Source organism: Eubalaena glacialis, chromosome 7, assembly GCF_028564815.1.
Source record: "Eubalaena glacialis isolate mEubGla1 chromosome 7, mEubGla1.1.hap2.+ XY, whole genome shotgun sequence".
In the NCBI taxonomy this organism is placed as follows: domain Eukaryota; kingdom Metazoa; phylum Chordata; class Mammalia; order Artiodactyla; family Balaenidae; genus Eubalaena; species Eubalaena glacialis.
Window position 1 is genome coordinate 108356973 of NC_083722.1, and position 12605 is coordinate 108369577.

Below are 12605 nucleotides of genomic sequence, written 5' to 3' on the forward strand. Positions count from 1 at the left end.
CACCCAGTACGTTGTCCCCTAGGTTCTGAGAAAGAAAGCCTGAGAGATGGGAAGGCCCAGGTCTGTTACCACATAACAGCGAGGAAGCTGAAGGACTCAGGGTTTGTGTTTGCTTCTATCACGAGGGATGCCCAACTGGAGAGGGGTAGCAATCGCTGTGTTCCAGCTTCTCCATCAGCCAGCTGTGTGACAGCAGACAGATGACTCGCCTGTGTACTTCAGTTTCCTCATCAGTAAAAGTGGGCCAGTAATGCCTGGCCTGTCTGAGACATTATGTTAGCATAAGGTCAAATGAGATCATGTAAATTTACACTCTTCAACAACTCTTAACTCTTGAATATATGTGAAGAATTATTTTTATTAAAGGAAGCTTCTGAGGTCAATGGAGCCTATATAAGAACTCTGAATTCTATGTGTGATGCCTTGAGTAGATGATAACACTTTTTTTTTCCTGCTGATGAAACATGGAGACTCTTGCTAATTATTTGGTCAACTATGGCATATGCAAATAATAATTATAATGGAGGCCACAAGCGTAGTGGTTAGAGCTTGGGCTGCAGAGTCAGACTGCCTGCGTTTGAATTCTGGCTCCACCTCTACTCAGTAGCAGTTTATTTTCAGGCAGGTTAGTTAACTTCTCTGTGCCTTAGTTTTCTCATCTGCAAAACAGATAAAAGGTTGTTGTGAAAATTAAGTGAGTTAACACATGTAAAGCATTTAAACTGTACTTTGCACACATGTAAATAAATGTGCTTAATAAATATTAGTCACTGTTATTAAAGTATTGAGGGTGGCATAGATTTGTTATACTTGACAGTAATTCAGGAGAGTGGAAGGCCATATGGCACAGACTGTAAAGTCAGACCTGAGTTAAAATTCTGGCCCTTTCACTTGCTGTGTGATGTTGGGCAAGATACTTGACCTCTCTGAACCATGGTGTCCTCAACCACAAAATTGAGTAGTAATTCTTACCTCATAAAATTGTTGTGAGGACAGAATAAAATAATGCATTTGAAGAGCTCAGCATCGGGTGTCTGTGGTAAATGCTCCAAGTAGTTACCAGGGTGTGTTTTTTTTTTGGCCGCACCATGTGGCTTTTGGGATCTTATTTCCCTGACCGGGGATCAAACCCGCGCGTTCGGCAATGAAATTGTGGAGTTTTAACCCCTGGACCGCCAGGGAATACTCCAGGGTGTATATTTTTCGATCACTCACAGGTGCCAGGTTAATTTATCCCCTGCTCAACTTTTACAATAGGCCATCTTGGCAGTGCTGTCTGACACATTCTTACTAGGGTCACCTGAACTAATGAAATCCTCTGCCTGGGGGCATTTGAGAATCTTTGTAATATGGCTCCAGCCTGTTTTCTCCAGCCTTATCGCTCCCTATTGCCTTGCACATAGCCAAATGTTTCAGTCAAATTAGGTTATTTAGATATTTGCTATTCCCACTGTCTTGTCTTTGCTTGTTCTGTTTTCTGTGCCTGAAATGCTGCACCTACCCAGTCTCCTCCTGCATGTCTCAGAAGCCCTACCTTTTTCACATATTGTTTTCTTCATGAAGCTTTTTCTGATCCTCTCCAAATCAGAACAGTGTCCACTCCTTGGAATCCTACAATATATACTTTAATGTATCTCCTAAAGCCTCTATCGCAGTATTATTCTATATTTCATCCAATCTAAGAGGTCACTGATTGTAAAATATCATTATTTTCCATACGGCTAAGAAAGCAAAAAATGCTGCCAGTTAAACTGACACATCATCAATTATAAGACACATCCCAACATCAGAAATGTTCAAATGTGAAAAAAACGTGTGCTTTACAATTGATGACACGTGATTCTTTGTGAGTGTCTGAGCGTCGCCTTCCCACAGGATGGTAATTTCCTTGAGGGCAGGGAGGGTCTGTGATCTACTCATCTTGTATCTGTTAGCTCCTAGCACCTAAGAGGCACTTGATAAGTATCTGATTAATTGGAAAGAGTAATGTTTTTTTTTTTTTTTGGCCGTGCCTCGCGGCATGTGGAACTTCCCCACCCAGGGATCGAACCCGTGCCCCCTGCATTGGAAGCGTGGAGTCTTAACCACTGGACCACCAGGGAAGTCCAGTAATGATATTTTAATAAATGACCAACTTTTTCAGAGACCTGTGGATTTGCTAGCCCTCACACATTCTTTCAGTTTGTGTAACCTTTATGGTATTATTAGATGAGGTAGTGCCCTCCACTGTTTACCCTTTGAATCATGTCTGGCGTCTGGCTTCTGGACAGGTGGAAATTGGGACACAACGCTAACTGCCAAGTGAATTGTGATCGAAGGTGTGGTAGTTGAATGGAATTTGCAACCAAATGCAATTCTTAGCCATTATTTTTGTCTCTCATACACAATCAGTGCTTCGTAATGGAAATAAAGTTTGCTTTCCCGGCCATTAGCAGACCTCATCATTTTGGTTCCTAATTGTCCTTTTGTCTTGTCTTGTCTCCTGTTTAGTGTATATGACCTCGCATTTAAGCCCGACGGAACCCAGCTGATTTTGGCTGCAGGAAACAGATTACTGGTAGGATTTTGTCTGAGTTTCCTTTTTAAGTGCTTTTTTTCCTCTCCCTCTTGTAAGTGCTCTGAAATTTGACCCTTTTTTTAAGATAAAAAATGCAAGGTGGAAAAATCAGTCATTATTTTTTAATAGGGAAGGAAATGGGCTATTTAAAACAAGTAGGTAAACTGTCTATCAGATAGGAACCTGTGAACAATACCTCCTTTGGAGTCATTAATCTTTGCCTTTTTACTTTGAGACACCCACGAAAGAGTTCAAAATAATTAAAATGCCTTTGAAACTGAGCTGTTGTCAGTTCACATTTTGTCCCCCTGAAAAATTCAAACAACAGGCCTGAAGGGGCTCCCTCCATGAGAAGCCAGATAGCCTGACCCCAGCTTTTAGGCACTGGCCTTCCTAAACAATTCCGTATGGATGCTGTCCTATTTTTCATAGTTTCAAAGAACGTAAGCTGTCTCTGCAACCTGTCCCAGTGTATAAAAGTAATTTTCAGAGAACTCTTTATGTTTGACCTAAAACCCTTTGCATGATCTCCCCTTCCTCCTGCGTAAGTCCGCTTCCTCTTGCTCTGTTGTCTCGAGATATGCAGACGGCCTGATTTCCATTCTGTGCATGGTAACTACATAATCTGAAAGCCGTGGGTAGATTGTTCTGCAGACTTCTTCTGTCCAGGGTAAACACTCCAAATCCTTTCAGGTTTTTCCCATAGCTTATCTTCTCCAACACTTACCATTTCTGGAGGGTTTTGCTTCTATTTCTCAGATGGTGTGTTTTTTAAATCTCCACATACTTATAGATGTTACACAGCTATAACATCCTAAATGCACGTTACAGATGGGTTTTATAACACTCCCTTCAGTTTGCAAACCCAGAGTTCAGGTCTGTGACTTCCAACTCTTGGTAGCAAGTATGAAACATCTCTCTGTGATGTTGGTAGTAGGGCAGGGCTAGCACTGGCATTTAATTCATGCTCTAGCTGGGCTCTTTGTGCTGGCTTTATTAGGGAGGGCCTAGCTTGTTTGGTCATATATCCAAATACATGCAAGGGGAGTGAACTTTGTAGAGAAGTTTCACGGAGTGAACTTTTGTTTCTCGAGCATTAATGGCACATTTCCGGCCACGTAATGGGCAGAATCAGAGCCTCTCCTTCTTGGGTTTCCCAACTTTAAGTCACATTCTTTCTGGTTTCTTGGTTCAGTTTTTACTTGGTGCAAATTTAGAATATTGACAAATGTGTTGTTATGACAACAAAAATAGCAGCAGCAACCTGCAGGGATTCTGACTAATGGATGCCACGTGGGTAATCTGTACTTTTGTCTCTTTTTTGCCAGGTTTACGACACGTCTGATGGCACCTTACTTCAGCCCCTAAAGGGACACAAAGATACTGTGTACTGTGTGGCATATGCGAAGGATGGTAAGAGGCTGCTCTGGATTTAGTCTCTGTAACGGCCTCACAGCCGCTCATTTCTCTCCTTGGCTGCGCCTTCGTCGTGTTGAGTGAGCTCAAGTACAGCTTGCAGTTTCGGAAGATAGTTAGTCTCTTAGACTTCAGTTCAGTCATTCAATTCAATTCAGTCATTCAAGTATTTATTGAGGCCCATCTGTGTGTCAGGCGTTGTTCTAGCTGCTTGAGATACTTGAGAGAGCAAAACAAAGATCACTGCCCTTATGGGGCTTTTATCTATGTGGGGTGGGTGTGGGGGAAGGAGAGAGAGTATGAGGGAAGACATACAATAAACGTGGTAAATAAGTAAATTGAACAGTACGCCGGAAGGTGGTAAGTGTTAGGAAGAAGAAAAAGTAGGGCAGAATAAGGGGGATTGAGAGTGCTGGGTGGGCAGGGCATTGGGTACAGTGTTGAACAGGGTAGTCATGGTGGCTCATTGAGATGGGGACAGGTAAGCAAAGACTTGAAGGTGGGGAGGCAGGGAAGTAACGACTGAGCATCTGGGGAAAGAGAGCTCCCCACAGAGGGGAGGGCCATTGCAGAGGCCCTCAGGTGGGGTGTGCCTTCCTGGGGCTGGGACAGAGAGAATCAGTGGGGAGCAATAGGGGAAGAGGGTAGAGAGGTAATAGGTGTGGGCTGGCTGGATTATGTTGGCTGTCGTAGGACTTTGGCTTTGATTCTCACTGAAAACGGGGAACCACTAAAGAGTTCTGAGCAGAGGAGAAATCTGATCGGATTTATATTTTAAAAGGATCCCTCCAGATGCTGTACTGGGAACAGGCTGCAAGGGATGAGGGTTGGGCAGAAAGACGAGTGAAGAAGCGTCATCCACTGGTGATGGCAGCTCAGACCCCTGTAGGAGCAGAGGAAGTGGGGAGGAGTGGTCAGAGTCTGGATACAGTTGGAAGGTGGAGCCAATAGGATTGCCTGACAGAATGTGGGGTGTGAAGAAAGGAGTCGGGGGTGACTCCATGGTTTTTGACCTGAATGACTGAAAGGATGGAGTTGCCCTCCACTGAGATGGGGAAGGCTGCAGGCCGAGAAACTTACAGCAGAAGATCTGGAGTTCAGTTTCAGACATGTTGAGTTTGAGGAAAGTTGACGCTGTAGAGAGGGGGGGCGGAATTGCAGGAGCAGAGTTGCTGAGTGGGAAGAGGAGAGGGCATCCAGGGCAGAGGTGAGCATGGTGGGAAGTGGAGGATGTCACTGCAAGTGCTGGCAGCGGGGGCATGTGGTAGTAGGAGTCTAACGGAGTTCTCTTCCGTTCTTTCAGTGAAACAGGAAGCAGCAACATCTGAGAGTGAGGATGGGGAAGGAGGTGTCCGAGAGTTGAGGAAAAAGGAAAAAAAATAAAACACCACCTAGTTGAGGGGCTGAGTGAATGGCCCCGGGAAGTATAGTGAGACCCTAGCTACACGAAGGGCCCACCCAAAGCTGGTGATCATGAATTGAAAGTGAGATCAGTGGTGTGATTGTGTCTTTCTCTCCATCACTTTGAGCTGCACAGATACAGGGACAGAGGAGGTGGAGAGTTGGATTTAACCAGAGTGGTGGGTTTACAAGCACCTCTGAAGATGCAGTGAGAGGGCAAGGGCAGAGGATGTATGCAAAGGAATGATTATATACATTGACCTTGAGTAATGAGGGGTGAGCAACCTTGTTGCTGAGTAACGAGGGGAGAGAGGACCACAAGGGGTGAGGGAGGTTCTAGTGGGGTTGAAGGGTCATTGGAGTTAGGGCACCAGGTGGGGTGAGAAAGAGGAGAGGTGGTGGTCACACCGGCTGCGTGAAACTGACATTGAGAGTTAAAAGTAAATCCGTGCTACGCACAGCATAGCATCAATGGGAAGAACATGGACTTTGGGATGAGACAGCTCCAACCCGAAAAGCTCTGTGAGTTTGAGGTGGTTATTGACCCTCTCTGAGTCTCGATTTCCTCATGTGTCAAGTGGATATAGGATTAGAGATGGCCCTCTGTGACCACTGCCGAGAAGTCGCAGAATCGATGGTACAGTGCTTGAATGAACCATGGAGATCATTCAGGCTCCAGGTTTTTAATTTCTTTTAGATGACAGACCTCTTTGAGAATCTGATGAAAGCTATAGACCCCTCTCTAGAAAAATGCACATACTTCATGTATACACACAATTTGGGGCACACAGTGTTAGTCTGATCTAGCCCAATCTCTTCATGTTACACCTACATAAATATTTAGAGAAGTCACACGACTGGCTGAGGTCATACAGCGAGTTAGTGGCAAAGACAACGCTATTTCTTGCCTAGTAGTCAGGAGTGCTATGCCACGGTAGTCATATTTTTTTACGTGCGTGTTTGAGTTTAAGTTCAGAGTAGTACCGTGGGGAGACCTGTGAGGCCTCAGAGTTTATAAGCCTAGGGCGTCTTTGGCCTGCAGCACCATCAAGGCCCTTGAGGATCTTAGAGTGAGACCTGCCATCAGGGGCATTTGTCCGCGTTTTGCAGAGTCCTGCCACACACATCGTCATGTTTGATCTCCCAGCAGCCCTCTGAAGGAGGCAGGGAAGGGATCGCAGCTCCTCTCACGGATCAGAAAACAGGCTTGGAGCGATTACGGGTGACGGTGGCAGAGCTGGGCCTGACCTGGATCCTCTGACTGCAGAGCCCTTGTTCTTTCTGGTGTATCATGCTGCCCCTCATGACACTCATGTAATGATAAGGAAGTCTTTTCCCCTTGGATCTAGAAGTGAGGATACACTGAATTATGGTTTTGCTCTTTAAAAAATGATGATTTTGCTTGTTTCCGATTTCCCGCTTAAGTTTAATAAGTATTTAATGAGCAACCATGATACAAAGGTATATTAAGAACTAGTTTTTCTTCAAGGAAAGCAATACAAGGCAATGTAAGGAAATAATAATAATAGCTACTTTTTGTTTAGCATTGATTCTAGGCTAGGCACAGACCTAAGCACTTTAATCTCATTTCATCTTCACAACAACTATGAGGTAAATACTGTTGTTGCGTCCACTTTTCAAATGAGGAAATGAAGGCCTAGAGATGTTCAGTAGCTTGTTCCTGGTCCTGCAGCTGGTGGGTGACGTCACTGAGGATTCCAGCTCAGACTCTGAGCCCTTAGCCCACACTCTTCATCACCTGCTGCCTGCCAGTGTAAGGGAGCAGTGACAGAAATAATAAATAAGAGCAGCTTCTATTATTTAGTATTTGCAGCAGCGTCACACGGCCCAAGCAGTGTGAAAATGAAAATCTCATCTGTCACTCTTTTGCTTAAAGCCTTTCTTTGGGATAGAGAGCAGGATCTTACTGTGGCCCCGAAGCCCCTAGAGATCCCTCCCCCCCCCACCTCACCCTTTGCCCTTGATGTTCCATGCTGGCTGCCTCTCAGCTCCTCACACATGCAGGGTTTTCCTGCCTCAGGGCCTTTGCACATCTGTGTGACCCATATGGATGGGTCTCCTCTCGTTGCAGCTGGCTAAGCTTTGCTCAACCTTTAGGTCTCAATGAAAGATACCATTCTCACAGAAACCTCCCTCACCAAAATTGGGTCCCCAGGTATTCTCTTTCATAGGGCCTGCTTTTTTTTCTCACCACGTCGTATTTGAATTGGATTAATTTAATTTAATGCCTACTTTTCCCGCCAGACAAACTCTATGAAGGTAGGCAGCATGTATGTTTTAATCACTACTTGATTCTGAGCACAGAACATGGTGCTGGCATGTGATAGGCCCTCAGTACATCTTTGTTAGTGCCAGACAGAGCAGGATATGAGCTCAAACTTCCTGACTCCAAAGTACTGCCACTCCGTACAGATAAGAAGAAGGGGTAGAGAAGCAACTGACACTTACTAGGGACCTTAAAGAAGTCGTTTTCTAAGAAATACTCTGCAAAATGCTGGCCTAAATGAATGTGAAAATTTAATCTTTTTAAAAACACTTTTAGGCAAGCGCTTTGCTTCTGGATCAGCTGACAAAAGTGTTATTATCTGGACGTCAAAATTGGAAGGCATTCTGAAGTACACGTAAGTAACCGTTTAGGTGTACAGTATTATTAGTTTGCCTCTTACTGAGCTACTGTAGCAAAAGCCCCTTAGCAAAGCTATCAGGAAGGACTTTTTTCTCTGCAGTTGAACTTCAAGTGAAGTTGTGGGGTTGTGCGCTGGGAGGGTTGGGGAATGAGTAAGTGAGGGAACAGTTCTTGAGCACTGCTGGCTTGGCCAGCGCTGGGCTAGGTGTTTCCATGTAGCTCAGTTTAGTTAATCTGATATCGCACATTCCACCCCACCCCGACCTGTCCTTTTTCAAGAGCCTCACATCCAGCCCCCGTTGACACCCTGAGACTTGGGGTCAGTGTGCTCCAGGCCCCTCTCAGTGCAGAGGCTCTCCTCCTGTTCTTCCCCGTCCCTCCGCCTGGTTAACCCCTACTCACTCGGCACATCTCAGATGTTGCTTCTTCTGTGAAGCCTTTCCTGCCCCTCTAGCCTTGATCGGGTCTCCTTCATGGCGCTTCTCACAGCTGTAGTTTTTTTTTTTCTTTTGGCCATACTGTGCGGCATGTGGGATCTTAGTTCCCCGACCAGGGATTGAACCTGTGCCCCCAGCAGCGGGAGCATGGAGTCTTAACCACTGGACCACCAGGGAAGTCCCTCACAGCTGTAGTTTTACACTTATTCTGGTGGCTGATTGATATCTCCCATCAGCCTGTAAGCTCCACGAGGGCAAACACTGTGTTTTGCTCATGCTGTGTCACTGGTGCCTAGTGCAATGCCTGGCCTGTAGTAGGTACTCAACCAATGATCGTTTTTCTTTTTAATTGTGGTAAAATACACATAACATATCATCCAAAGCATTTTTAAGTGTACAGTTCGGTAGTGCTAAGTACATCCATGTTGTTGTGCAGCCAGTCTCCAGGACTGTTTTTCATCTTGCAAAACTGAAGCTCCATACCCATTAAGCAGCCACTTCCATTCCCCCTCCCCCAGCCCTAGGCACCACCATTCTGCTTTCTGTCTCTATGAATTTGACTACTCTGGGTACCTTATATAACTGGAATCCTGTGGTGTTTGTCCTTTTGTGACTGGTTTATTTCACTGAGCATAATGTCCTCAAGGTTCCTGTGTCAGAATTCCCTTACGTTTTAATGCTGAATAGTATTCTGGTGTACATACAGAGCATATTTTGTTTATCCATTCATCTGTTGTTGACGGACATTTGGGTTGCTTCCACCTCTTGGCTATTCAGAATAATGCTGCTGTGAACACTGATGTACAAATCAACAAATCAACATTTGAATGAATGAATAAATGAATGAATGAATGAGGTTGTAAGTAAAGTATTACCCAGAAATGGAGGAATAAGACTCAGGTTGAGGGACTTCCCTGGTGGCACAGTGGTTAAGAATCCACCTGCCAATGCAGGGGACATGGGTTCGAGCCCTGGTCCGGGAAGATCCCACATGCCGCAAAGCAACTAAGCCCGTGTGCCACACTACTGAGCCTGCACTCCAGAGCCCATGAGCCACAACTGCTGAGCCCACGTGCCACAACTACTGAAGCCTGTGCGCCTAGAGCCCGTGCTCTGCAACAAGAGAAGCCACTGTAATGAGAAGCCCGCGCACCGCAACAAAGAGTAGCCCCCGCTCACTGCAACTAGAGAAAGCCCGCGTGCAGCAACGAAGACCCAATGCAGCCAAAAATAAAAATTAACTAATTTTAATTTAAAAAAAAAACAAAAAACAATTCAGGCTGAGATGCCCCGTGTGGTACATGACTCACTCAGCTTTCATTGTTATCTCAGATGTTTCCAGATATTGGTCAGGTATTTTCATTGTACCTTCATCCTGTATTAATGAATGTATTTCCAGGCCTCCACAAAGCAATAAGTGTTATGGCCGTTAATATGGCACTTCTTATGCACCTGGCGCTAGGCGAGGTGTTTTACATCATTCTCTTACCAGCTGGCACACCAGAGGTGTGCAGCAAGCTAGTCTTGGAGGAGGTGGCATTTAAGTTAGGCCAGTCTGATGGGTGAGTTTGAGAGAGGAAAATAGTGGGTGGGGGGTAGCCCAGGAGGGGAGAACTCATCCCTGTGCTTTTTTTTTTTTTTTTAAAGTTTTTTAATTTTGTATTTATTTATTTATTCATTCATAGCTGTGTTGGGTCTTCGCTTCTGTGCGAGGGCTTTCTCCAGTTGTGGCAAGCGGGGGCCACTCTTCATCGCGGTGCGCGGGCCTCTCACCATCGCGGCTTCTCCCGTTGCGGAGCACAGGCTCCAGACGCGCAGGCTCAGCAATTGTAGCTCACGGGCCCAGCCGCTCCGCGGCATGTGGGATCCTCCCAGACCAGGGCTCGAACCCGTGTGCCCTGCATTGGCAGGCAGATTCTCAACTACTGCGCCACCAGGGAAGCCCCATCCCTGTGCTTTTAATTGGTCACTTGCATCAGAGTTCACGGTGTGGAGTCAGAGTGGCTGTGGACCCATCATTAAAATCTTGAGCTGTAGCCACCGAAGCATTTGTGGTTTGCTGCATAATCATCTACACTTGTTTACTTCCCAGGCACAATGATTCTATCCAGTGTGTCTCCTACAACCCTGTTACCCACCAGCTGGCGTCCTGTTCCTCCAGTGACTTTGGTAGGTTCTCATTCCCAGTGTCTTGTCTGGGAATAACTGAAAATTGGCAAAAAGTGCTGAAATCTATCCAGAATGTGGTGGTTTTGTCCTGAGAGAGTTAATGCCGTTCTCCCCCCCGTCAATGGCTGAAGGGAGGCTGGCAGTTGTTCATTAAATTGTGTAGAAACCAAGAGAGTGAGTGATGGCACTGAGTCTGGTAAGAAGTCTGGGAGACAGCAAGAAGGGCCCTGGGAGGGAGATGGTAAGAGGGATGGGAGAGCACAGGCGTTAAGTTGGTGTTGCCACCTCTGGGAAGCCTTCCCCGCCTCACCCTGGCAGGGACAGTTCAGTTGTCCCCACCTCCGGGTCCCCCAGCATCCGTGTATGTGTGGAAAGCTTCGCTGTGCTTCTTGTGCAGCGTGTCCCCATTAGTTGTTCAGTGGCTGTGGCTGTCCTCCCTGAGGGGCTGAATGCCCCAAGGAGTTCACCCACCCCACACACGGCACTGGCGTGGTCCTGGCGCAGAGGAGAAGCAGTGAGACGTCAGCGAAGAGGCAGGAACGCGAGCAGAGGCTTTCATGTTCTCTTTTCAAGGTCGATTCTGGCTTACAGCTCATAAGTTCCGTCTTCCTTGCTAAGAGATAGTGGTTACAACAGAACAGCCATTGTTGAAGTCAAGGAGCAAGAGATCTAATCCCTTTCAGTTTCCCTTCCTGACCTAAGATGAATGCATCCCCCCCGTCCATCCACTGATAGAGTTCTGAGGTTCCAAAGAGAAGATGTAATTGAAAGCATGTTGTATAAATAAAAGGGGAAGGGACTGTCATTCATTAAAAATTTAGCATTTTCTCCATGTGAGGCATTGGTCTGGGTGCTTACTTTTGGGGTGAAAAAGACAAAATAGAATTCCTGCCCTCAAAGAGCTTGTGGTCGGGGGCAGGTAGGGAGGAAGAATTTGTAAAAATACACTATTAAGGAATAATATTTGCTGAATGTTTGTGATATGCTAGGCACTGTGCTGAGAGTTGAAACGAATTCCTGTGTGAGCTCTGTGACGACCCCTGAGGTCGGGTATTATTCTCATCCCCACTCCACTGAGGAACAGAACTTGGGCTTAGAGCAGTCCAGTGACGCGCTTGAGGTCACCTAGCGGGTAAGGGATGGACCCAGGGCTTGGACCTAGGCCGTGTGATTGCATCTAGAGTCTGCTCTGGTCAGCGCTGCCTCAGGGGCCTGGAGGGTGTGGTTTCCTCCAGCTGGAGGCTCTTGGCGGGGCTCGGTGGACCACAGGTAAGGTGTGCATAGGCTGAAATGCCGGGAGAGGCATTCTGGGCAGGGGAGAGGGGAAGCACATTGTTTGATGTTGCACCTTGCTGTGTAAATGTGTTTCTGCCCTAGGTTTACCTCCTTGGCCGTGCTTCATGGCTCAGGCAAAGAGTAGAATTTGCTTATGTTGCCCAGACCTACACCTGTTGTGGGCCACTGAGTCACTGGCAGGAGGGAGCAAGCCGAAGGTGACCAGTGTGCCAGGGACATGGCACAGCCCAGATAGGGTCAGGAGAGACTGGATTTTCAGAAAGCCTCATTCATTACTTTGAATGCTAAGTTGTACTCTGGTTGCAGTGTAATAATTATGAACAGTGAAGTTGCCATTTCTTTGAGTTAAACTCCTGAAAAGTTGGCTATCAATTCACCAATATATCTTCCTCTCTTTTTTCTTTTGAAATAATTATAGATTCACAGTAAGTTGCAGATAGTTGAGAGGTCTTATGTACCCTTCTTCCTGTTTCCCCAATGGATACATCTTATGTAACTGTTGTACAGTATCAAAATCAGGAGATGGGGCCTGGCACAATGTGTGTATATAGTTCTGTCATTTCATCTCCTGTGTAGATTACCATCACCACAAAGATACTCCTTTAGCATCATCTCCCCCATCTCCTGTTATCACTAACCCCTTGTACCTGGTAACCATTCATCTGTTCCCCATCTTTATATA

At 46.1% G+C, this 12605-nt stretch overlaps 1 protein-coding gene across 2 annotated transcripts in view; it reads left to right on the forward strand.

Moving 5' to 3' along the window:
* Nucleotides 1-12605, forward strand: part of IFT122 (intraflagellar transport 122) — a 69394-nt gene that overhangs the window by 4907 nt on the left and 51882 nt on the right. For both annotated transcript variants that reach the window (XM_061197306.1, XM_061197305.1), the window contains exons 2-5: nucleotides 2491-2557; nucleotides 3886-3970; nucleotides 7938-8016; nucleotides 10551-10627. In XM_061197306.1, coding sequence (XP_061053289.1) covers nucleotides 2491-2557; nucleotides 3886-3970; nucleotides 7938-8016; nucleotides 10551-10627 — 308 coding nt within the window. The remainder of the gene's footprint in view (nucleotides 1-2490; nucleotides 2558-3885; nucleotides 3971-7937; nucleotides 8017-10550; nucleotides 10628-12605) is intronic.